The 23,718-nt window shown below is 38.0% G+C and overlaps 3 protein-coding genes across 3 annotated transcripts; 1 reads left to right on the top strand and 2 right to left on the bottom strand.

The window, feature by feature from the left end:
- Positions 1-1,586: 1,586 nt before the first annotated feature.
- LOC121983052 (WAT1-related protein At3g56620-like) lies at positions 1,587-2,252 on the bottom strand. Its single transcript, XM_042536040.1, has 2 exons — positions 1,970-2,252; positions 1,587-1,883 (listed from the first exon to the last, which is right to left on the bottom strand). The coding sequence occupies exons 1-2, from the start codon at positions 2,176-2,178 to the stop codon at positions 1,724-1,726; spliced, it is 369 nt and encodes a 122-aa protein (XP_042391974.1). The 5' UTR covers positions 2,179-2,252; the 3' UTR covers positions 1,587-1,723.
- A 1,678-nt stretch (positions 2,253-3,930) lies between these two features.
- Positions 3,931-4,942, bottom strand: LOC121979829 (trigger factor-like protein TIG, Chloroplastic). The gene is made up of 3 exons (XM_042531820.1): positions 4,865-4,942; positions 4,699-4,782; positions 3,931-4,128 (listed from the first exon to the last, which is right to left on the bottom strand). The coding sequence occupies exons 1-3, from the start codon at positions 4,940-4,942 to the stop codon at positions 3,931-3,933; spliced, it is 360 nt and encodes a 119-aa protein (XP_042387754.1).
- A 12,488-nt stretch (positions 4,943-17,430) lies between these two features.
- LOC121981185 (protein trichome birefringence-like 28) lies at positions 17,431-23,286 on the top strand. Its single transcript, XM_042533578.1, has 5 exons — positions 17,431-18,084; positions 18,151-18,328; positions 18,437-18,636; positions 18,727-18,882; positions 22,805-23,286. The coding sequence occupies exons 1-5, from the start codon at positions 17,522-17,524 to the stop codon at positions 23,169-23,171; spliced, it is 1,464 nt and encodes a 487-aa protein (XP_042389512.1). The 5' UTR covers positions 17,431-17,521; the 3' UTR covers positions 23,172-23,286.
- Positions 23,287-23,718: the final 432 nt, after the last annotated feature.

The raw sequence follows: 23,718 nt of genomic DNA, 5'->3' as shown, positions 1-23,718 counted from the left end.
GTGTCCCAACTTGGCCAAGAAGAAGGGTCAAGTGACACAAAAGGGCAAGGAGAAGCCCAAGGAGACCACCCCCAGGACAAAGAAGAGCAAGGAGCACATTGTGTGCTTCTTGTGTCAACAAAAAGGGCATTACCGAAGTCAATGCCCCAAGAGGAAGAAGATGGTCAAGGATCAAGGAGGCACTAGTCAAGGGGGAGCCTCCAAGGTAAAGAAGAAGGTAACATTTATTGAGTCTACCCCTTTACGTTATGGTAAAAAGCATGATAGTTCTAATTTTTATCATCTTAATGCAATTTACCATAAGAATAGAAAGCATGAGGGCATTAAGGAAAAGCATGTGGCCCTACATGCCAAGACTACCCAACCTAAGGTTAGGAAGGTAGATAGATATTTGGGCAAGAACACTAAGGATAATAGATACAAGCCCAAGAATAAAAATGCTCATGGATCAAATGAAAAATCAAATACTAAGGACTTAGTGAGGGAAAATCAAGGCTTGAGGTCAAGACTTGATAAATTAGAAAAGACCCTAAAAAGATTGGAAAATATCCTATTAGGGCAAAATGAACATAACCTAGGTTTGGGATACAAAACCAAAGCAAAAAATGATGTGCCTAGTTATCATAGGGTTCCATATAGTTATGGAACAAACCCTAAGTCTAGAGGTCAAGTCAAGGATACAAGGGAAGATATCCCTAGAAGTATCTTTGCAACCAAAGTGACTAAGACTTCTAAGAAGTCTAAGAAAGTCACTAACAAGGTCACAAGGGAGGCTATCCCTAGAGTTGACCTAGAAAATGTGACCAAGGCTTCTAAGAAGCCCAACAAGGTCATTAGGAAGGTATCTAGGGAAGTTATCCCTAGTGAGTACCTAAAGGATCCAAGGAGCACAAATATGTGTTGGGTTCCTAGGAGCATCTTCTCTACCCCATAGATGGGTTAGAGAGTGTCAACTCCGATTAGAAGGGTAGTTAACCCAACTTTGAGGAAATTGACACTCAAGGAGCATTTTCAAGGTTTTTGTTAACCTTTGAAAATGAAATGGAATTATCAATTACTCCTTGAAAGAGTAAAATGTGCCTAATGGTGGAAAATTGATTTTATCTTAAAATGACATAAATTGGGAAAACCTAGAGAAATACCAACACTACAACAAAATCGCTCATAGACATCGGTTTTCCACCGGTGTCTATTTGATTTTCGACCGATGTCTATGAAGCCGATGTTAAAAGTCTGCCATTTTAGACATCGGGTTAAAACCGGTGTAGTATCACTTAACGACACCGGTCTTCGAATCAGTTATTAACCGGTGTAGTATCACTTAACGACACCGTTTCATCAACGGTGTAAAACCGATGTAATATTACTTTATAACACCGGTTTTACATCGGTGGAAAACCGATGTAATATGTATATATTTTAACAGCACAGATTTGATTTTAAAACCGACAATAACAAAAAAAAATACACAAATATTCACAAATTGTACAAATATTCTTCATTCAATAATATCCATAAAATACACAAATATTCACAAATTATATAAATAATCTTCTTACAACAATATCCATAAAATACCCAAACATTCTTTTTACATCAAAAGCGATACATGTGACAACACAAGGGACACCATTGACGCAATACCTGAAGAACAAGTGATACACTGCATGCAAAATAGCCGAATAGCATAAGAGCAGAGCCTTTAAGCCAGGCATCGCCTTTCTCAGGACTTTCGAAATGAAGTTGGATCATAGGTGAAGTAACAAAGGCCCCCAACAAAATGACCTTTCCAAAATGTGAAGATCAGGGCACCAGTGATGCAGAAGATGGCCCCTGCAAGCTTGGCCCTCCCTCTTACAGTCTTCAAGTTGAGCTTTTCCATCCTGAGCAAAAAAAGACCAAATATAGAATGATATTTGAATGAACTAAATTCACTGTAAAATTACTTGGAATTAATATCTGAATCAACCTCAGTACAATTGCCAATAAGAAAGTAAAAGCAGGAATGACATTGCCCAAGGCACTGGCAACAGTTGGAGAAATGAGATGGAGTCCAACGTAGTATACATTTTGCTGAATTGTTATACCCAACATAGCAAGAATGAATATTTTTAGCATGACACCAAATGAGAAGCTGGGTCTTCGATTCCTACAACCATGAGATGAGTTTAAAAACATTCAATTTGTAGTCATATATCTTATTCTCAACAATTCTAATGAGACATGCTCCTTGAACCTTTCGAGCACATAAGCAAGAGGAGCCAAGATGAGCATGGCAATAAGGTGCCTGTACACTACAAAGACAAGTGCACTTAGTCCTTGTCCTAATGCAAGCTTGCCGAGGATGCTGGATCCAGCATACGCGAACTGGGACACAATCATATAGAAGTATGGAGCACATGCTTTCACAGAGGCCATGATCTCCTCACCAAATTGTTTGTGACAATTTTTATTGTCCTTGGTTCTTTATAAAGGAAGAAAATCATATTGATTCTGTCAAACAAACAAGTCTAAGATAGACAAATGCTTTGAAAGCTAGGAATAGAAAAAAGATGAGAGAAAAGCAGGCAAACAAGTGCCAACAAGCTACATCAGACTCCTCTAACTGTTGTATCATTTTCTCCAGCAAACAGACAAATAAATCATCTTGTCGACAAGATGAAGACAACTAGGGAGAAAAGCAGGCAAACAAGTGCACTTTATTCTCGTCGACTAGGGTTTCTGGAATTGAACAAGAAGAAGAAACCAGGCATACCTTTGCTATCAATCTCGTCGACATGGCTCTCCTGACCTTTGATTTTGATGCTGAACCATTTTTTGATGAAGGCCTTAGACCATGATGAGATTATACTATGTATAGCCAGCCGTGGTTATATTTCTTCAAATTTATTAACATATAAAGCAGTGGTATTCAAATTGTTCACACATGATATCTTCTATCCAACCCTGCTAGACACGCAAGTCATATATAAAAATTCAAAGAAGATAAAAATTGTTCACACGCGCAAGTCATATCTCCTCATGAAGCTCTAATCTGGAAAGGTCTGGCTCCCTGGATTCAACTACCATTTTCCAGATTTTTCCACTTCGTGAAACCAGAGGGAACTTGGACAACAATATGCAAAAATTGAAAAGGAAGTTATGAAAAACAATATCAAGATATGTCTGCAGAGCCAGTTTAAGAATGTATACCTTGTGCAATAGGAATGATTGGCCATCCACATAAATAGTTACATCCCCAGCAACGTCCGAGAATATCCTACACAAAACAAAACGACATTTCTTTATAGAGGAAACGCAGCGATGTCACAATTCTAAAGATGCTAAGAACGATACCAAGTCATCAGACTGGCTATTCTCTTTGTCATTGAAATTAAAGAAAGAAAGGCAAAACTACAGGATAATCTCAAGAAACCATCAAGAACCATAAAGATTTGAAGCGAGAAGAAGAGACAAGTTTCAGGAAAAAAAAAAGAAGAGGTTTTCACGAAAAGAGCATTTGCAATAGATGTCCTTCAAAACCAATTAAACGATCCATATATAGTAGGAGATAGAGCTAGCGTAAAATGATCCATATAGTCGACCACACCTAGGGATAAGGTTTGGTTGTTGTTGTAAGGTGTAAAAGTGCACCATACTAGCTTTAGTCTTGCATGTCATGCACGCTAAACTTTCCAAACCTACTTGTCGCGCCAACTCAAGACTAGATTAACCTAATCCAGCCCATTCATTTCTAAGCCGACGTGATATTAGGCATGGAATGCGGGCTGGCCACATCTCGCTCAGCCCATGCCCATTGCCACTTCTAGGGATTGGCACTTAAAACAATAATGACATTGAAGGTAATTTCTACCAATTAAAAGATTTATGCTAGTGGATTAATAAAAAAGTATGACAACAATCTCTACCCATTATTTCAACAGAAATTTGTCATAATATTGGATGGATAAATGACTGCCTTCTACTACAAGTTGGCAAGCTAATGTTATGTTCACGTACGGAAGACATAGCATGTGGAAGAGTTTTTTTCAAAGTTGCCTCAACTACAACTTGTTGAATGTTCTGTCTACCAATGTAGTTTAGAAGAATATTTTCTGGAACTTTCTTTCCCTGCCGAAAGCCAGGAACCTGTATGAATAAGGTTTTTTATCAGGAATTGCATGGCATCACAACATACTACTTCAATAATGAGTATTCAAGAAGAAAAGGTAGATAAAGGAATTAGAATCTAGTACTAGAGACAGAAGGTAGAAAAAGAGAAGAAGCTTCCAGTGACATTTAAAAGGCCATTTTTACTTAGCATGGTCTTCCCTCAACTTTAGTTCAGCATAGAAATGACTAAACCCCAGTACAAGCAATTCCAATCATGCTTTAAGTGGAAATAAGTAAATAACAGGTACTGGAAAACATAACTGTCAACAAACTTGGATCGGATGAAAAGATAAAAGGGGAGAACAATATTGAATTCCTTGACATTCCAAAGAAAGAAAGAAGAAATATAGATTAGTATATGTCAGAGCCCAGAGGGCTTAGTAAAAGTTAGGTAGCATATTCAAATTTTTCTGATTACTATAGAGTGATAATGATCAAAACAGAAAATGGAAAATAATTTAAGTACAAAATTATCCTACAGATGAATTCCTATTCATCCTGTAACAGTAATAGACCCCTTAAATGACTGCATACTGAAAATAATACCTTTGCCTTCTTAGAAAATTCATCTAAGACTTCTCCGTAACATTCTTGGCTTATTGCTGGAGGAACTTCTACGCTTAACCTAATCTGCAAATAAGATGAGCTATCAGGGAATTGACATAACCATACTTCTTGGACAAATTGATTCTCGTGAACTTGTAGGACTAACAATCGATTGAATGCACTCAGGCAAGGGGAAGAGAGATAGCAAGAAAGCTATAGCCTTGAAGCAAGATTGCCTCTTCATTTCAATTTCCAGATGAACAAACAAACATATTTCCAAATTATACAAGAAGATAGGTAGAAAGTAAGAAAATTATAGCCTTGAAGCAAGACTACCACTTCCACTTGACTATCAGATCAATTAGAAGTAAAAACGATTTAGAAGGTAGAAAAAGGAAAGGTACAGACAGTGGAGTGAGGCCCTTTGGTCTCCGTCACAATGAGGTTGGCTGGCAACCTATCTTTCGTCTTCTGAGCAGCGGAGACACTAACTTGGGCACGGAAAGGCCCCGGGTTTCGCGAGGGAGGTGAGTGAAGGCGCGGGAGGGAAGAGGTGGCGAAAGACAAAGGTTTGGGGAGGGAGATGGGGATAGCAAAGGACAGATTGCAGGAGCGCGAGGAAGAGAGGATGGGCGGGGCGAAGATGCCAACTATCTCCATCTCCAGATGCTCCAGATCCTTCCACCGCCGCACCAGCTCCGGGATTTGAAGGTCGTCCTCCAGCATCAGGTTGTCCGGCAAAGCCAGCACCTTCAATCTCAGGCATCTGCGCTAATAATCGATGAGCAAATTCGTCAAACAGGTAGTGAGCGATGAGGGCGACGAAACCAGAAGGAGGCGTAGACTCACTTGACAGAGGCATAGGCGAGGTCGTGGATGGAGACGGTAGAGGAAAGGGGGAAGGCGAGTTGGTCGACGACGCCGCGGGAGCAGTGGAGGGCGAAACGGAGGAAGGCGGAGAAGGAGAGGGGGGAGTGGAGGCAGTAGCGGAGCGCAAAGGCGCGGGAGAAAGGGCTCCAGGGCGTGAAATCGAAGGAGCGGAAGTTGAGGCGGCGCCAGCCGCTAGGGTCGAGGGAGGCGCGGTACCAGGACTTGCAGACGAAGGGGACGGCGATAGCGAGATCTCCGAGGGTGAGGCGGCGGAAGGGGAAGAGGGAGATGAGGCTGAGGTTTAGGTTTAGGCTGAGAGAAGGGGCACGATATTGGTTTAGGTTTGGAGGGAATTTTGTGAAGTGTTGTAAATTTTGGCTGGTGAAAAAATTAAATTATTTTTTTTTTGTTCATTAACACCGGGTTTTAAAAACCGCTGTTAAAACCGGTGTCTATTAACAAAAAAAAAGGCGCTCATAGACACCAGCTAAAAAACCGATGTCTATGAGCGAAAATCTGCGCTCATAGACACCAGTTTTTAGAAAAATCGGTGTAAAATACTCAAAGACATCGGTTTTTGCTTAAAACCGTTGTTGTTCCACCGATGTCTATGAGGGTTTTTCTTGTAGTGCAAGTTGGGATTTTGGTATTCTCTTAGAAATTTAAGGCAATCCAGGCCTTGATTTATGTGATTATTCTTGAGGAAAAATGGAATATGCCAACATTTGAGGATATACTTAATTTTTACGTGGCATAAACAAATCAAGAAAAATATAAATGTCAATTTAGGCTTTGACATTTCTTTGAAGCATTTAGGGCAAGTTGTATATTTTGAGTTAGCTAAGTGGTTAAGGATACTTAGATAGGTAATCTAGGTATATTTTATTTATGCTAAACCTTGCCATGATTATTTGCCCATCATATGCCATGACATCATGTCTATTTTTGCATTCATGTTTTATTATGAAAAATCCAAAAATATCATGTCATGACATTCATACATCATGTAGTTATAGGATATTTTCTTTTGAAAATTATTTCCTTTTGATGTATGCCATAACATAATCATGCATTAAGTTTAAATTCCTTTTAATTAAGGACAAATGGCATTTAACAACACTTATTAACAAGTGACATCCTAGGTGGATGTCTAATATCTCTAAAATGCCTAGATAGTTATGCATGATCCCTAGAATAGGTCAAAATCAAAATCTTACATCTCACAAGGACCATAAGGTGACTTATATGTGTTTTAGTGCACATTAGATACAAGTGAGATGTTAGGAAGATGAACAAAACTCAAGATGTTGTTTTAGTGCATTCTTTGAGTTTTAAGTTCATCAAAACACATAGTTATGTGTTTTCCCATCATTGGGAAAGCTAATGTACAAGTCATATGCATTAGGCCCAAGGAACATGGTGGGATATTGGTTTTGAAAATATTTTTAAAAACAATTTTGGAAAACCTTGGTGAAGGCTATCTTTTAATAGTAATCACCATTGAATAGTTAGACACAAACTTGAAGAAAACACTAAAGTTTTTGCAAGTTCTCAAGTTTGTGTCAATCTTTGAAAATATGATGTATTTTCATAGAAAACTATTTTTCCATGATAAAGTATACCCTAAGTAATGTCTACACGAAATTTCATGATTTTTGGATTTTTGTAGAATTCTCTAGGGATTTCTGAAGTTGGCTGATTTAGAATTTCAGCAACTATCAGAGCTCCAATCGATCCATGGATCGATTGGAGTGCCTGAATCGATCCGTGGATCGATTCAGAGGGCAATTCTCGTGAGAAGAAGCTCACTGGATCAATCAGCCGATCGATCCACACATCCTGAATCGATCAGTGGATCGATTCAAATAGGTTGAATCGATTGGAACCTAGCTCCAATCGATCCAGGATGCTGATTTTGGCTGGGAAGGCTTGATTTCAGCACTCTAACCTATTTTAGTCAAAGTAACCATTCCTAACCCCTCAAAATACATTTGTATACATAAAAAGGGTATTTTCATGTTGAAAACAATGATGGATTGGTTAAGGAAGGCTAAGTTGAAGTTTAGGTTGAGGTTTGTTTCAAATTTTGAATATTTGAACCTCAAAACTTCTAAAAATTGGGTTTCCTAAAGTTTTAGGGATTCCAAGTCATTGTTGGTGCAATGACAGAAGTTACCACCATGTCTTTAGGGGGAGGGACTCTTTAAAGACATAAAAATTATTTTTCATGAACCTTGGAAGGTGGTTGACCTTTTGTTAAGAATATGCTCAAGGTTGAGCGTTTGAACTTTAATGGGGAGTGGATATCCTCATTGTTCAAGTGGTTTCAAGTGGATAATGCTCAAGGATGGGCATTTGCCTACATTAGGGGAGAATGTAGGGTTAAGGATAAATGAAGGGTATGGGACCTTCATTATCGTGTTGATCACAACGAGTGAAGTTGTGAACAACGATGAGCAACTCTTCAGGGGGAGAGTTTTCAACAAGTGAATTTGTTGATGTGTGCCCAAAAATGGGGCATGGTTTGATGTGTGCCAATAGGGGGAGAATGAAAGGGAGTAAGTTAGGATTTTATTACCTAGAGGGAGTTTGCTCTCTTAGGGGGAGAATGAATGACTTAACTTATGTATTTATTACCTAGTGGCATGAAGAAGGTTTAGGCTATGGGATTAGCCTAACTTACATGTGGTATTGTAAGTGATAGTGTTGGTATTGTCAAACATCAAAAAGGGGGAGATTGTTGGTGCAACATTCCTCAGGTCAAGGTTGACCTGGTTGACCAAGCTTGAGTCTTGGTTTGGATTTCGATGTTTGACAATGCAAGGTTGATTGAAGAAGAGTCAAGTAGGTCAAGGATGACCGGATACTTGACTGGGAAGTCCTAACTCGGATGTTAGGCAGGAGGAAAATCCTTGTGAGTGAAGCCAGGTGAAAGACCTAGTGAGTGAAGCTAGGCAATTGGGAAGTCCTAGTGAGTGAAGCTAGGCAGGAGAAAAATCCTGGTGAGTGAAGCCAGGTGAAAGACCTAGTGAGTGAAGCTAGGCAATTGGGAAAGTCCTGGTGAGTGAAGCCAGGTGAGAGAAATCCAGATGGGTCAAGGTTGACCAGACATCTGGTGAGAGTCCAAGTAAGTCAAAGGGATTGACCGGATACTTGGCACGAGGAAGAAAAGTCCAAGTAGGTCTTAGGGAGTGACCGGATACTTGGCAAGAAGAGAAAAGTCCAAGTGGGTCAAAGGGATTGATCAGACACTTGGTGAGAGAGTCCTAGCTGGTCAAGGGTGACCGGATGCTAGATCTTATGTACCAACAAGTCATGGTTGACTAGATGTTGGTTTAGGGGGCTTTGGGCTTGGTTTTGGGCAAAAACCAAGATCTGGATTGATCAGCCGATTGATCCAGCAGGTTTGGATTGATCCAGCAGGTTTGGATTGATTCGTGGATCGATCCAGCAGATCTGGATCGATCAGTGGATCAATCCAGAAGATCTGGATCGATCCACCGATCGATCCGGTGAGTCCCCGCGAACAGAACCCCTCTGGATCGATCGGTGGATCGATCCAGAGGTCCCAATCGATCGCTGCTGCTTCGCGCGATAAGCGCTGGATCGATCCGTGGATCGATCCAGAAGTTTTTCCAGAGCACAGAGGCGCTCTGGATCGATCCGTGGATCGATCCAAAGCCTCCCCGATCGATTAGGAGCATTCCAATCGATCGGGATTCGACCGTTAGAGTCGATTTAAGCCGCAGGCGTTCATTTCCTTCGGATCCTCTTCACCGATTCATTCCAGATTCATCACAGCTCCTCCCCAGCACTCTCTAAGCTCCTCACCGCCAGTTCTTGAAGGTTCTTGGAGGTTCATCCAAGTCAAGAGGCGAGTTGCAACGAGAAGAAGAAGAAGCTAGGGTTTTTACTGCATCTCTTGTAAGCTTTTGCTTATTCTTTACTACCCTTTCTTCTACTTGTATTGAGAGTCTTGTAGGGCTTCTTCGCCTTCGGTAGTTACCGAAAAGGAGTGTTTATTAGTGGAGGTGTGTGTGTGTGCGTGGATCCTTGGACTAGTCACCTCTTGTGAGGTGGATACCAAGTAAAATCCTATTGTTAGCATTGTTGTAGTTTGTTTCTTTGTATTCCGCTGCGCATCACTTTGAAGAAACAAGCAACGAAGCTCGACGAGCACACGCGAAGCTATTCCCCCCCCCCCCCCCCTCTAGCTACTTTTCGGTCCTAACAGCTTTCTACTAAACCAGCTAACAAGTGATGGGCCTAGTAGTTGGTATCCACCACTTATACTTTTGCGGTCTAATTTGCACCTAGCATAATATGAGTCAGAATACCCTATTAATTCAAAGTTATAGGTCCTAGGATACCAAATTCCTACATTTGTTGTTCCCTTAAGATATCTAAAAATTCTTTTGACTCGAGTCAAATGGGATTCTTTAGCACAGGTTTGGTATCTAGCACACATACTAACTGCAAATAAAATATCAGGTCGGCTTGCAGTTAAGTAAAGTAGACTACCTATTGCACTTCTATAATACCTTAGATCCACTGGTTTTTCATTTGGGTCATTGTCTAAGATTGTGTTTACTGCCATAGGTGTTTTTATTTCTTTTGTATTTTCCATTCTGAATTTTTTAAGTAATTCTTTAGTGTATTTGTGTTGATGGATGTAATTTCCTTCATTTGTTTGTTTGATTTGTAATCCTAGGAAATAGGTCAATTTTCCTACTAAGCTCATTTCAAATTCTTGTTCCATTAGGTTAATAAATTCTTCTAAAAAGTCTGAGTTAGTTGAACCAAATATTATATCATCTACATATATTTGTGCTATAAATATGTCGTTATTTAGTAATTTAACAAACAAGGTTGGGTCAATTTGACCTTGGTTGAATCCTTTGGATGTTAAGTAAGATGTTAGCCTTTCATACCATGCCCTGGGTGCTTGTTTAAGTCCATATAATGCTTTCTTTAACTTAAAGACATAATCAGGGTGTTCTAGATTTTCAAACCCAGGAGGCTGACCTACATAAACTTCTTCTTTTATTAGTCTATTGAGAAAAGCTGACTTAACATCCATTTGATATAGTTTGAATCCCTTATGGGCTGCATAACTTAGTAACATTCTAATGGATTCTAATCTGGCTACTAGGGCATAGGTCTCATCGTAGTCAAGTCCTTCAACTTGACTGAACCCTTTGGCAACTAGCCTAGCCTTATTCCTAGTAATTTCCCAAGTTTCACTTAATTTGTTTCTAAATACCCATTTTATTTCTATTATTTTCTTATCTTTAGGTGGTGGTACTAGATCCCAAACTTCATTACGCTCAAATTGAGCTAGTTCTTCTTGCATAGCGATGATCCAATCTGGATCAAGTAGGGATTCAGCTACAGTTTTGGGTTCAATTTTTGAAATCAGGGAAATTTGACTTAGGTTCCTAAAGGATGATCTGGTCTGAACCCTTAGGTCTGGGTCACCAATTATTTGATCAGTTGGATGGTTAGGGTTGACTCTTATAGTTCTAGGGGGTTGATTTTCTTGAGTGTGTTCATCTTCTTCATAGTCTAGGGATTGATCGGTTTCTTCAGAATTATTATTTTCAATAGGTTGAAGTTGAGTTTGTCCTTGGGTTTCTTCAAATTTTACATTTGTGGTTTCCTCGATTTTTAACGTAATTTTATTATATATTCTGTATGTTTAGAGAATATCCTACAAAAATTCCATTTTCTACTTTAGAGCTAAATTTTTCTAAGTGTTCTCTAGTATTTAAGATGAAGGCTGGACACCCAAATACTTTAAAATATTTTATGTTGGGTTGTTTATTATAAAATATTTCAAAGAAGGTTTTATTATGTCTTTTATTTAATGTTGTTCTATTTTGCACATAGCAGGCTGTACTAACAGCTTCTGCCCAAAAATATTTAGGTAAGTTATATTCATTTAACATAGTTCTAGAGGCTTCCAGTAAGGTTCTATTTTTTCTTTCTATAATTCCATTTTGTTGGGGGGTTTTAGGACACGAAAATTCATGATGGTAGCCATTTTCAAGACTGAATTTGTTAAAATTATGATTTTTAAATTCTCCCCCGTTGTCACTCCTAATTCTTTTAATTTTAAGATTTTTTTCGTTTTCAATTTGTTTGCAAAAGTTTGTAAAGATTTCAAAAGTTTCGTCTTTATGTTTTAAGAATTTTATCCAAGTAAACCTAGAATAATCATATATTATTACTAAACAATATAAGTTTCCATTTATGGATTTGACTCCATGGGAGTCAAAAAGGTCTAAATGTAGAAGTTCTAATATTGAGTTAGTTTGTGGCTGATTGGTTGGTTTGTGAGTGGATTTTATTTGTTTACCTTGTTGACAAGCATTACATATGGTTGAATCTAGGTTAGGTAATTTTGGTAAGCCTCTCACTAGTCCATTTAATTTGCTTATATTTCTAAAGTTGGTGTGACACATTCTCCTATGCCATAACCAAGTTTCTTCTTTTTGTGTTAAATAACACTTAATTGAATAAGTGATTAAGTTGATAGCATAGATGTTGTCTTTTCTAAAACCTTTTAGGCTTTATAGTAGGATTATCTAGATGTTTGATTAAACACTCTGTGGATAGAAATTTAACATTATACCTAGTATCACACAATTGACTTATACTCAAGAGATTGTATTTAAAATTCTCGACAAGTAGAACATTTGTAATTATGAAATCTATTTTTAATTCAATATTACCTATACCAATTACCTTGAGTTTGTCGTTATTTCCAAAGGCAACTGTTCCTAAGCTTTTGTAAGTGAGTTGAGTGAACTTGGTGTGATCTCCAGTCATGTGTTTGGAGCAACCACTGTCCAAAATCCACTTGGTTTCCTACAATGAGTAGGAATTAAAGTTAGTCTTTTAAGATTTTTTTTTTTTTGAAATAATTTTTAAAGTTAAATTTTAAAATAATTTTTAAAGTTAAAATAAATAAATTTTTAAAGTTACATTTTAAAATAATTTTTAAAGTTAAAATTTTTAAAATATTTTTTTAAAGTTAATTTAATTTTTAAAATAATTTTTTAAAGTTAATTTAATTTTTAAAATAATTTTTTTTCTAAAGTTAATTTAATTTTTAAAATAATTTTTTTTTAAAGTTAATTTAAATTTTAAAATAATTTTTTTAAAGTTAATTTAATTTTTAAAATAATTTTTTAAAGTTAATTTAAATTTTAAAATAATTTTTTAAAGTTAATTTAATTTTTAAAATAATTTTTTTTAAAGTTAATTTAATTTTTAAAATAATTTTTTTTTTAAAGTTAACTTAATTTTTGAAATATTTTTTTTTAAATTTAATTTAATAATTTTTAAAGTTAAATTTTAAAATAATTTTTTAAAGTTAATTTAATAATTTTAAAAATAATTTTTTTTAAAGTTAATTTAATAATTTTTAAAATAATTTTTAAAGTTAATTTAATTTTTAAAATAAATTTTTTTTAAAGTTAATTTAATTTTTAAAATAATTTTTTAAAGTTAATTTAATTTTTAAAATAAATTTTTTTTAGAGTTAATTTAATTTTTAAAATAATTTTTTAAAGTTAATTTAATTTTTAAAATATTTTTTTTAAAGTTAATTTAATTTTCAAAATAATTTTTTAAAGTTAATTTAATTTTTAAAATAATTTAAAGTTAATTTAATTTTTCAAAATAATTTTTTAAAGTTAATTTAATTTTTAAAGTTAAAAATAAATTAATCGTAATTCATTTTAGTTATTTAATTCGAAATTTGATTAATTCAAAATTTAACTTGACTAATTTAATTCGAAATTTAATTTTGATCCTTAGTCATCTTACCCGATCTAAGTTTTCAATCAGGAAATCCTATAATTTTGTGAGATGAATTAGATTTAATTATAGAGTTTGGTTTAACTTGTATTAGATTCAGGTTTAGCTTTGGTCTCAACAAATAGGCATTCTTCGGATAAACTTCTAAGCTTGGTGAGTCACTTGGACGTCATTAGAAGTAACCAACCTTTCGAGGTTTTCTGAATAGTTCTATCCACGGAGCTTAGTACTAAACCTTGGTCTAACTAGTTAGGATCCATTTAAAGGTAGCTTCGGTCGGTTCCACTTGGCCAAATGCACCAGATTGAAGCCATATCTTTCTAGACATGCGATGCCCAAGCTTCCCCAACGTACTATCATCAAAAAACTTCACCAATACCATGATTCAAGTTAAATTGGGTCCCTTTTTAACTAATCCTAATTACCCTGGCGGGTTAGTTTATTTGGGTTACCCTATCGGGTAAGTTAGTTTTGGAGGTGCCAGTTATTCTGGAGCCTCCCCCTGAATTATTGGCCTTTAATTTAAATTTTCGTTTTAAGTTTGTGTCTATTTCTTTTATAATTAACTTGGTGATAATTTATATTTTGTTGAGTTTTAAAATGTTTAAATTTTGAATTTTTTTATTTAGGTTTGTATTTTGGTTTTTGATTTGGTTTATTCGAGTTTATATAATATATTTTTTCTTTAGGTATATAATATAGATTAAGTCCTACTTGCGTGGTCAAACATGCTTTCGGAACCCAAGCTTGATTAGTTGATTTGTATTGAGTTATTAATGACTTAAAAGTTTTATTTGAGTTCGACTTGTATCCGAGTCCGGTTTTATTATAACACGCCTTTTGATTATTCAGGATTAAGTCTAGATTTTTTGATCTTGTAGTGAATTTTTCTAGCATTTCTTTTAACTTATTAATTTCTTATTTTAATGATGAATTCTCCTCAAGTGTTAGATCTTGAGTTGGATTTGAATTTTTGATTTGTTCCTTAAGGTCTTGATTTTCCTCAAGGAGTGATTTGTTTTCATTTTCTATTTTAATCAATTTACTATTTAAGCAAGAAATAATTTTTTAAAAAAATTTGTTTAAATTGAAATATACCTCATCCGGGCCTTCGGAAACGAGTACAGACTAGTGGCTCGATTCGGGTTCTGACCCGTCTTTCGATTCATCTCCCGATTCGTCTTCCGTTTTAGCTTCGCGGGCCATCAGCGTGAGGTGGCTCTGGTGCTTCTGCTCTTCTACCTCTGATTCGTTCGAGGAGGAGTCGTCCCACGTTGCTTTGAGGGCCTTCTTTTTGGTCGGCTTCGGTTTGTCGAGCTTCAGTCTTGGGCATTCGTTCTTGTAGTGCCCCTTTTTGTTGCATCCGAACCAAGTCACGTTCTTTTGTTCCGCGGGAGAACTGATCTTTTGAAGGTCCTTCTTGCTGAAGCTCCTTTTTCTCCTGGTGAACATTTTTCTTACCAAGTTCACAAGGTATTCTTTGTCTTCGGAATCTTGATCGGAATCTTCTTCAGATTCAGACTTGCTCTTCTTTTCTTTGGAGGAGCCTGCAAATAAAGCAACACCTTTCTCGGCTCCAGCATTAGTTTGTTCATGCAGTTCTAACTCACAAAAGAGCTCGTCTAACTTTAATTTAGATAAATTTTTGGAAATTTTGTAGGCATCTACGATCGATACCCACAAACTATTACATGGAAAAGCATTTAGTGCGTCCCTTATTAAGTCTCTGTTTTCCATCTGGTGGCCTATCGCGTGGAGTCCGTTGAGGATGTCCTTGATCCTCGCGTGCAGTTGACTTGCCGTTTCCCCTTCCTGCATTTTTATATTAAATATTTTATTTAAAAGTAAGTCTCTTTTTGTTACCTTTGCGTCGCTCGTTCCTTCGTGCAGCTCGATCAGTTTGTCCTATAATTCTTTAGCGTTCTGATGCGGTCTGACCCGGTTCAGCTCTTCTCATGTTAGACCGCAGTGTAGCGTGTTGATTGCTTTGTTTTCCGTCGACGCCTTTTTCCTCATGTCCGGAGTCCACTGTTCCGGGTCTAGTGGATTTCCAAAGTTGTCGACTGGAGCTCGGTAGGCCTTTATGACGTTGAACCATTGATCGTAGTCCGTCTTTAGGTACACATCCATTCTTTTCTTCCAGTACGAGAAGTCATCCCCATTGAATAGGGGAGGACGTACTGTGCTGAAGCCTTCTAGTTGAGACATCCTGCACACAAGTAAACAACGACAAAAACAAATATCCCAAGACTTGGTCTTGGATTAGCAGTGTGGGAAAAAATAATAGAAGTATCTAAATTGGTGTTGCACCAATTTAGATTTAATTGCAACGAAAAAAAAATTCCAAAACAGATAATAATACCATATTGGAATTAAGCGTAAAACTGAAAATCGAAAAATAAAAGTTAATATTTCACCCCCTGTCTAATTGGTGGTTGCACCAAATCAGAGCGGTACCTGCTCTGATACTACTTGTTGGATCGTGAGAATTCGATAGAGGGGGGGTGAATATCAATTCGAAAAATAACGAGTGTAAGCGCGGTGGAATTAAAATCAATAGACAAATGAACACGGTGTTTTTACTTGGTTCGGAGCCTGTGACGACTCCTACTCAAAGGCACGTACTCCATGAGTACTTTCGTTGGGCAATTTACTAGCAATTCGAAATAATAATTACAAAGACAGTACAAGAGATGCTAATAAAAAGTAAAACAAAGCTATACCGACAGAAGGAAAACTACAAGGACAAGAGCGCGTTGTCGGAGCTTCGTTAGCGTCGTTGGAGCGTAGAGCAGCAAAGCAAGCAATCTTAGAGTTCTGAATTGATGATGAAGCTCCACCCTTGGGGCTTCTTTTATATGCTGCTCTGGGCGCCTGATCCCTTCCGGGCACCCTGGTGCGACGTGGCAAGTCTAATCAGCGAACTCCACGTGGCGACGACTCGGCATGGATAATATTTACTTCTGGGCGCCCGGATCCCTTCCGGGCGCTTGGACCTCCGGGCGCCCGGACCTCCTATTTCCAGAAACTCCTTTTCCTACAAAATAGAGTTAGTCCGAGGCAAATATATATATCCTGTAAAACAGATTGTTAGCACAATTAAAGTTCAACAAAGTAATATGATTTAATAGAAAAGAATATGACTTAGATTCCGTCTTTCCGAGACCGGAATCTAGTCACGATCTCGACTTAGATATCCGAAATTGATCTAAGCCGGATTGACACCTAATGTTCCCTTCCCGGGAACGCGTTCTCGCAGTCACTCCCCTCCAGTGACTTACCTTACTTACCTGTCAGACGTCCGGCCAGCCTGTCGACCCGTCTGGACTTCGTGCCAGCTATCCGATCAGCCCGTCGACCTAGCTGGACTTCGTGCCTAAGCGTCTGGTCAGCCCGTCCACCCGCTTGGACTTCGTGTCAACTATCCGGTCAGCCCGTCGACCTAGCTGGGTTTCGTGCCAGACATCCGATCAGCCCGTTAACCTGTCTGGACTTCTCCTGCACACTCGATCAAAGTGTTAGATAACAACAAACTAACTTAACCTGATTTATCATTCATCAAAATCTGAATTAGACCGTTAGTGCTACCCGCACCAATAAAAACACCCTCATATTTTTGGCCAATTATTTTCTTTCAATCTTCCACAGTGTTGGAAGACTTTTCAACGAAGAATAGGGCGGCGGGCGTCTGCCCTGTTGCTTTCCAAAAGAGGAGAAAATTGGCTCCATCGTCCAACAAACTCATTTGTCTTTACCGAGCCCGGTCCAGTCCTCACGAATCTCCTTGTTTTTTTTTTTACCTCCATCGTCTTGCCCTGATTCCCTTTGATCTCGCCGTACTAGTTTTAATCATCAGAATGCTCCAATTGTGCTCATGTGTTGAAGCAATGGTGATGGTTGACCTGAACCAAACAGATATGACAGATCCACAAGTTGTCCCCATTTCGAAGCCATTAAGAACGAGACTTAGTCAAAAGGAGAATAAGCAACTCCACAATGATTGATCGATCGAGCAATTATAATAAAGATCCCATTAAGTCTCCTTCATCTCCATCGAGCGTTAAGGACGCCTCGACCACGCTAAACTTGTTCCAAAGCCGCCTCTTCATAGTAAGTTTGACTCTGGGAGATGCTCAACGGAGTCATGCATTCGCTCCGCCGGAAGCCGCCCTTCGCCGGCCTTCCGGGGCAGCAGGTGAAGCACGCCGGGATGGCCTACTTCAGGAGACGGGGCAACCTGCCGGCCCTGATCCTCGTCGGGATGATCGTCGCCTTTGCCATGGTCATGTACGGAGAGGACATCAAGTCGCTGGCCGACCACCAGATCGTCCGGCGGAAAACAGAGGAGTACTTCTCGCCGGAGGTGTTGGTCGACCGCCCTCTTCCGGGCAACGAGAGCCAACTCGATGCAGAGGAGGGGAAGGAGAAGAAGGAGACGGTGGCTTTGCAGGAATTGCCTATTACGGTCGACGGGACGGCGGCCGACGACGACCTGGATCCGACGACGTCGACCGTGCCGGAGACGTGCGATCTGTCGACCGGCGAGTGGGTGTACGACGACGTGAACTACCCGCTGTACCAGGAGGAGCAGTGCGAGTTCCTGTCATCGCAGGTGGCGTGCTTGAAGAACGGGCGGAAGGAGAACGCGTACCAGAAGTGGCGGTGGCAGCCCAAGGACTGCACCTTGCCGAGGTACATGAGAAAAAATCCTTTTAACAATCAACCGATCGACGATCGTCAACAATTTTACGGAATCAGGTTCGACGCAAAATTACTGCTGGAGCGGCTGCGAGGGAAGCGGCTGATGTTCGTGGGCGACTCGTTGAACAGGAACCAGTGGGAGTCGATGGTGTGCATGGCGCAGCTGGCGATTCCGCCGGGGAAGAAGAAAGGGCACCGCCAACGAGACGGCTCCCGCATCAGCTTCGTCGCCGAGGTTCAATCCGTCTTTCTCCATCGTCAAAATCCAATTTTGACGAACGAATCATTTGAAATTACAGCTCAATCGATCGCTGCGTTCTTAAAAATCCAATTTTGAATATAGGAATACAATGCGACGGTGGAGTTCTACTGGGCGCCGTTCCTGGTGGAGTCGAACTCCGACGACCCGCGCATCCACAGCATCCGCGAGCGGATCATCAAGCCGGAGTCGATCGAGAAGCACGCGGTGCACTGGAAGGGCGTCGACTTCCTCGTCTTCAACACCTACATCTGGTGGATGAACACGTTGGACATGAAAGTCCTGTGAGTAGACCGATCCATCGATCGATCGATCGATCGGAACGCCGTTTAAATGATCATAATTATTATTGACGAGAATCGTTCGATCGACAGGAAGACGTCGGCCACGAACTGGACGGAGCACGAAGAGGTCGCGAGGCCACGAGCGTACGAGAGAGTCCTCAAGACGTGGTCTGATTGGCTAGATCACAACGTGGACCCCACACGCACCGCCGTGTTCTTCATGAGCATGTCTCCTCTCCATTTCAGGTAATCAATTAAAACTCAATTTAATACCATTTTCTATTATTTATTTATTTATTTTTGGAAGAAAAAAAACACATGTGCACACACCCATTAAATACTGATTTAAAGTCCGCATACACATCGAGAAATACTTTTTCTATCGCGTGATAGAGGAGAAGGAAACAAAGGATCTGGTTGTCATCCGTGACTTAACAGGCGATGAGACTAGACAAACAAAAATATATTGTATTTTATTTTTATTTTTCTTTTTTTCCAATTTGTCGGATTTGATCGAGACAATGCCAATTAGTGGCATACTTTTAACATTTCGTGAATATTTTTTGTTTAAAATTTAATACTGTAATATATTTTATTTTGAGAACGAATAGGAATACGGACATTCATATCAATTTTTATTATTATTATATCTAAAATATTTAAAATTTTTAGATAAATAATTTATTTTATTAAATTTAAATAATCATTTTTTACTACACACTATATCAATTATCCTAAAATTTCTATTATCTTAAATTTTTTATTTTTAAATTATTATATTTATAAAATGTGTGGAAGGAGAGAGATTGAAAATAATGAGTAGAAGAAAAAATATTGAAAAGAAATATTGTTTTACTTTTAGGGTAGAGATTGCATTCCCTAGATTTAGATAATCATTATTCATCAAATCTAAATTTAGAAAATAGATAAAGTGACTGATGCAAAGATTTTTTAGTTACTCTATCTAAAATTTAAAGTAAAATTTTTAGATAGGGTAGCTGATATGGATGCTCTAAGCTACTAAAATAATATAAAAATTACTTTATAACTTTTATCATATGTAACACTTAATATAATACTAATATATAGTATTATAGTAATTTTGATTCAAATGAAATAGTCAATTTTTATATTGTAGTAGTTACTCGGCATGTAGCTATTACATAATTGTAATTAAATCCTAAATCTTGAATTTTAAATTTTAAACTATGAATATTATTATATTAAAATATTTTTTACCAACTAAATTAAAGTTATTTAAATTTTATTTAAATTAATTTTAATTAATCAAAATCATTTTAAAATAGTTATAATAGCTACTTACAATACTATAATAGTGTTGTATTATGTGTTATATGTTGAATATATGTAAACGAAAAAGAGGTGGAATAGAAAGAGACTCTATTATGAATGAGACTTTAGTCCATATTATGAGTTTCAATGTATATTAATTGCTTTATATTAGTTCACATGCATGTATGATGTGAATAAATGCATAGGGGAGAGACTCTCTCTCACGCGTGGATGCTCAGGGGATGCAAATTCATTGCCCAAATTGCACTGTACCAAGTTAACTCGTGTGCGAGTACACCCTGTGCATGTCGAATGCTGGACCGGTTGAGACAAGATTTTTCCAAACGAATAAACTAATTGATCCTGCCCTGAAGCTGAGTAGATGACAACCGGGAAGCAGCGTTGAGGTGGGTTTTCGTCTTCGCGAGTGCTCATCTGCTCCTGCAACCACAAGTCGTTAGTGCCACGCCGGGAGGGAGCTCCCGGCGACGACCCTCCGACGCTCAAGTCACACACCGGCAAGCGAGGAAAACAAAGAAAGCAAAGATGAAGCAATGAACGGTGGTTTTCGAAGACGTGTGTGCGCGTACCTCCGCGGATAGCTGCTCCCCTCCTTATATAGAGCTTCGACGGGTAGACTACACGCTTCCCGGGCAGATGCGCATCCCCAAACCTTCCCCAAAAGCTAACATCAAGAAAAGATCCCTGACATCTTACCATAACGGGGCAAACGCATCTCTGCCGAGGCGGCGGAATCTTCTTCCGTACGATCTTCTGTCCATCCGTGCAGTCAGTCGGCGGCACCGACTCCCAAAAGGATGCTAAGTCCATATACACCACTAATCGGCGGCACTGACTCCCAAAAGGATGTTGGCACGTATCCCACGTCTTATTTATCGGCTGTTAGTCTGACTGGACTCCCCTGGATCGGTCCGACCGCCCACTTCTTTAGCCTCATACGCCTATGTCCAGGTCGATCGGCTTGAGTGCCCCTTGCCTCGTTGTATTGTAGGCTCGGTCAACCCTCTTCGAACTCTTCTAGCCGGTCGGGGATGAGGGGCCTTCTGATCGGCTAGTCTCTTAGTTGACCACCCCTTGACTTGGCGACCACCAAAGCGCTGAACTTCCTTGGAGGTGGGCCCTCCCGAGTCATCACCGGATCACTAATATTTTATCACATTTTTTGCTAGTCATGTGAAACGGATGAATTAATTTCAATTAATTCAATCTAATTTAAATTGTCGAAAATTACGGGCAATAAATAGCCATTAATTCATTCAATTAAAACTATCGACAATTCATGGTAATAAATGTTTATTAATTGATCCAATTGAAACTGTGACAATAAATGATCATTAATCAATCATTTATTAGGGTAAAAAGTTGAGCCCTATATAAGGAGCTCAGATCTTGAGCAAGAAATATATATATAACGAGAGGAAGAGCAGGAAGCAAACCTTTGTCCACCTGTGTTCTCCCACAAAAACTCTCTCAGCTGTGCACACCGGCTCAGCAGAGCTACTCGTGATAGCACTCAGGTACTTATTCAGTTTGTCGTGATTGACCCATGCTTGGTGGTGATCAAGGGTTTACTGTTATATCCTGGGAAACAGACAACCCAAGATAGCCTCAAAGTATAGTTGGAGGTAAGCGAATTTGTTTCAAAGAAACTACATTAAACGCAGGCCTTAACTTCGTCTTCCATACCGGCTTCATCACTACTTGACTTCCTGACTTGAACATCCAAACCGCCCACACTGGCAGTCTGAGATTATCCGCTCAAGTCATCGCAATAGATAAGTTAATTGATTTTGTATAATTTCAATTGAGTAATTTTTCTCCAAAATCTCTAATAGATTGTCTACATTATACGTTGTAACAGTTATAAGGCTACGACTAACTAATACAATAGTATTAAAAATAAAGAACAATGTTGTAGCAATTAGTGGTAGCTGCGTTGGAAGTAAGAAACAACATTATAGTTACTATTCGATAATTACTACTACACATTGAATTAGCTATCGAATAGCAACTATAATAAATAAATAAATAATAAGGGATGTCCTTGGAATAAATTGTTTGATAGGGTATCTTTTTATTTTTTTTATTGAAAAAAATATACATCCAATGAAATGGATCTTTAGAATATCTTATAATTTTTATTAAGTATATGAAATGTTAATATTTTTTTCTTTTCACATTAAAAAAATAATTTTAAGACTTATTAATAATTATGACGGTGTATATTTTTATATAAAAAATATATATTGTCATGATTTTTATTGGTCTTACATCTTAGGATTGTCAATAACATGAGTGAAGAAATTTCTATAAATATTTTGGATCGATAATATTAGAAAGTATATTTTTCTTTACTATTTTAATTAAAATAAAGTATAACATCTATTTTTATCAATTTAATATTTTATATAAAAATTAATTAATTTTTTTTTTAATGAGGAAGAATCGGTAGTACGTTGCATTGTGGCATGCGTTAAGCGATGGCTAATCAATATTAAAAACGTGCAAATTGGATGTCATTTTTTCTAAGATTTACCCCTTCCATCAATGGCAGCTGTCGCATTGATTTCTTCTCCATTATTTAAAAATAAAAATAAAATTTAAGTATTTTTAATTCATATTCTCAAAGATCATGCCCCTTTTTAAGTTAGTAAAATAGTGTTTTATATTTCTGAAGGTAGCCCAATTGCGATATTTTTTTTAAAAAAATTAATATGGGAAAAAAAGTGTTCTATAATATAACGGATACGGACATGCTATTTGATTAACGCTCACATATGATGTGATGATGGAAATCTACATACTTGTAAATATTTTTTGTTTATTAATTGAGGAATTTAATTTGATGAGGAAGGAGCTCGGACTGGGGCAACCCTGAAGGAGTGAAGTGCGCGAAGGAGACGACGCCGCTGAGGAACATGACCGGAATATTCGTGGGGACGGACATGCGGATGTTCGAGCAGGCGAAGAGGGCGGCGCGGTCAACGGCGCGGGTGCCCGTTACCTTCGTGGACATCACCACCATGTCGGAGTTCCGGAAAGACGCGCACACGTCGGTGTACACGACGCGGCAGGGGGCGGTGATGAGGCCGGAGCAGCAGGCCGACCCGGCCGTCTACGCCGACTGCCTCCACTGGTGCGTGCCGGGCCTCCCCGACGTGTGGAACCAGATACTGTATGCCAAGATCATCTCCCGAGGCGGCGCCGCCGCTAGCAGTTGAAGATTGGAGTATAAAAATATCTTCAATATTCGTTCATTAATTTTATCGTTTTGTTGGACTTTTAATGGAATTTAAGTGTTTATTGCTTAAAAAAATAATTTAAAAAATTATGCCAGTCAAAATTAGTCCAGTCAATTTAAATTAAACTATTTTTTTATTTTAAATTTAAAAACTAAATTAAATCTGACTAAAATTAGTTGAGTTTAAATTGAATTAGTAATAAATAGGATTAAAAAGAGAACAGAAAGAGAGAACAAACAATACGTCTTATTGAGGTCGGACTTAGCCCGGTCATTTCGATGAATAATCTAATATTAGTATAATAATTTGATAAGCTTTTTCATTGAATATTTATTTGATACTCAATGACAATTTATTGTACAATCCTCATCTTTTAAACCCAACTAATATTTAAATAATAATTTAATAAACTTATTCATTGAATATTTATTTAATACTCAATGCTAACTGACAATTTAACATACAACCCTTATTTTTTAATCCAACTTGTCTTAAAAAATAAAACAAAATTCGCGCCTTTTAAGGG

Source organism: Zingiber officinale, chromosome 5A (assembly GCF_018446385.1).
Source record: "Zingiber officinale cultivar Zhangliang chromosome 5A, Zo_v1.1, whole genome shotgun sequence".
Lineage (NCBI taxonomy): Eukaryota > Viridiplantae > Streptophyta > Magnoliopsida > Zingiberales > Zingiberaceae > Zingiber > Zingiber officinale.
The sequence above is the reverse complement of the archived record's forward strand: the minus strand, read 5'-3'. Positions and strand labels throughout refer to the sequence as shown.

Bases quoted from the DNA above. Each gene is read 5' to 3' on its own strand.
- LOC121979829 (XM_042531820.1), bottom strand. From the start codon at position 4,942: ATGAAGAGGCAATCTTGCTTCAAGGCTATAGCTTTCTTGCTATCTCTC. The intron at 4,783-4,864 runs GTTAGTCCTACA...TCTTATTTGCAG, and splicing joins CTGAGTGCATTCAATCGATT to ATTAGGTTAAGCGTAGAAGT. The intron at 4,129-4,698 runs GTATTATTTTCA...TTATTCATACAG, and splicing joins AATTTTCTAAGAAGGCAAAG to GTTCCTGGCTTTCGGCAGGG.
- LOC121981185 (XM_042533578.1), top strand. From the start codon at position 17,522: ATGCTCAACGGAGTCATGCATTCGCTCCGCCGGAAGCCGCCCTTCGCC. The intron at 18,085-18,150 runs GTACATGAGAAA...TTACGGAATCAG, and splicing joins AAGGACTGCACCTTGCCGAG to GTTCGACGCAAAATTACTGC. The intron at 18,637-18,726 runs GTGAGTAGACCG...TTCGATCGACAG, and splicing joins ACGTTGGACATGAAAGTCCT to GAAGACGTCGGCCACGAACT.
- LOC121983052 (XM_042536040.1), bottom strand. From the start codon at position 2,178: ATGTTTTTAAACTCATCTCATGGTTGTAGGAATCGAAGACCCAGCTTC. The intron at 1,884-1,969 runs GTTGATTCAGAT...TTTTTTGCTCAG, and splicing joins TTATTGGCAATTGTACTGAG to GATGGAAAAGCTCAACTTGA.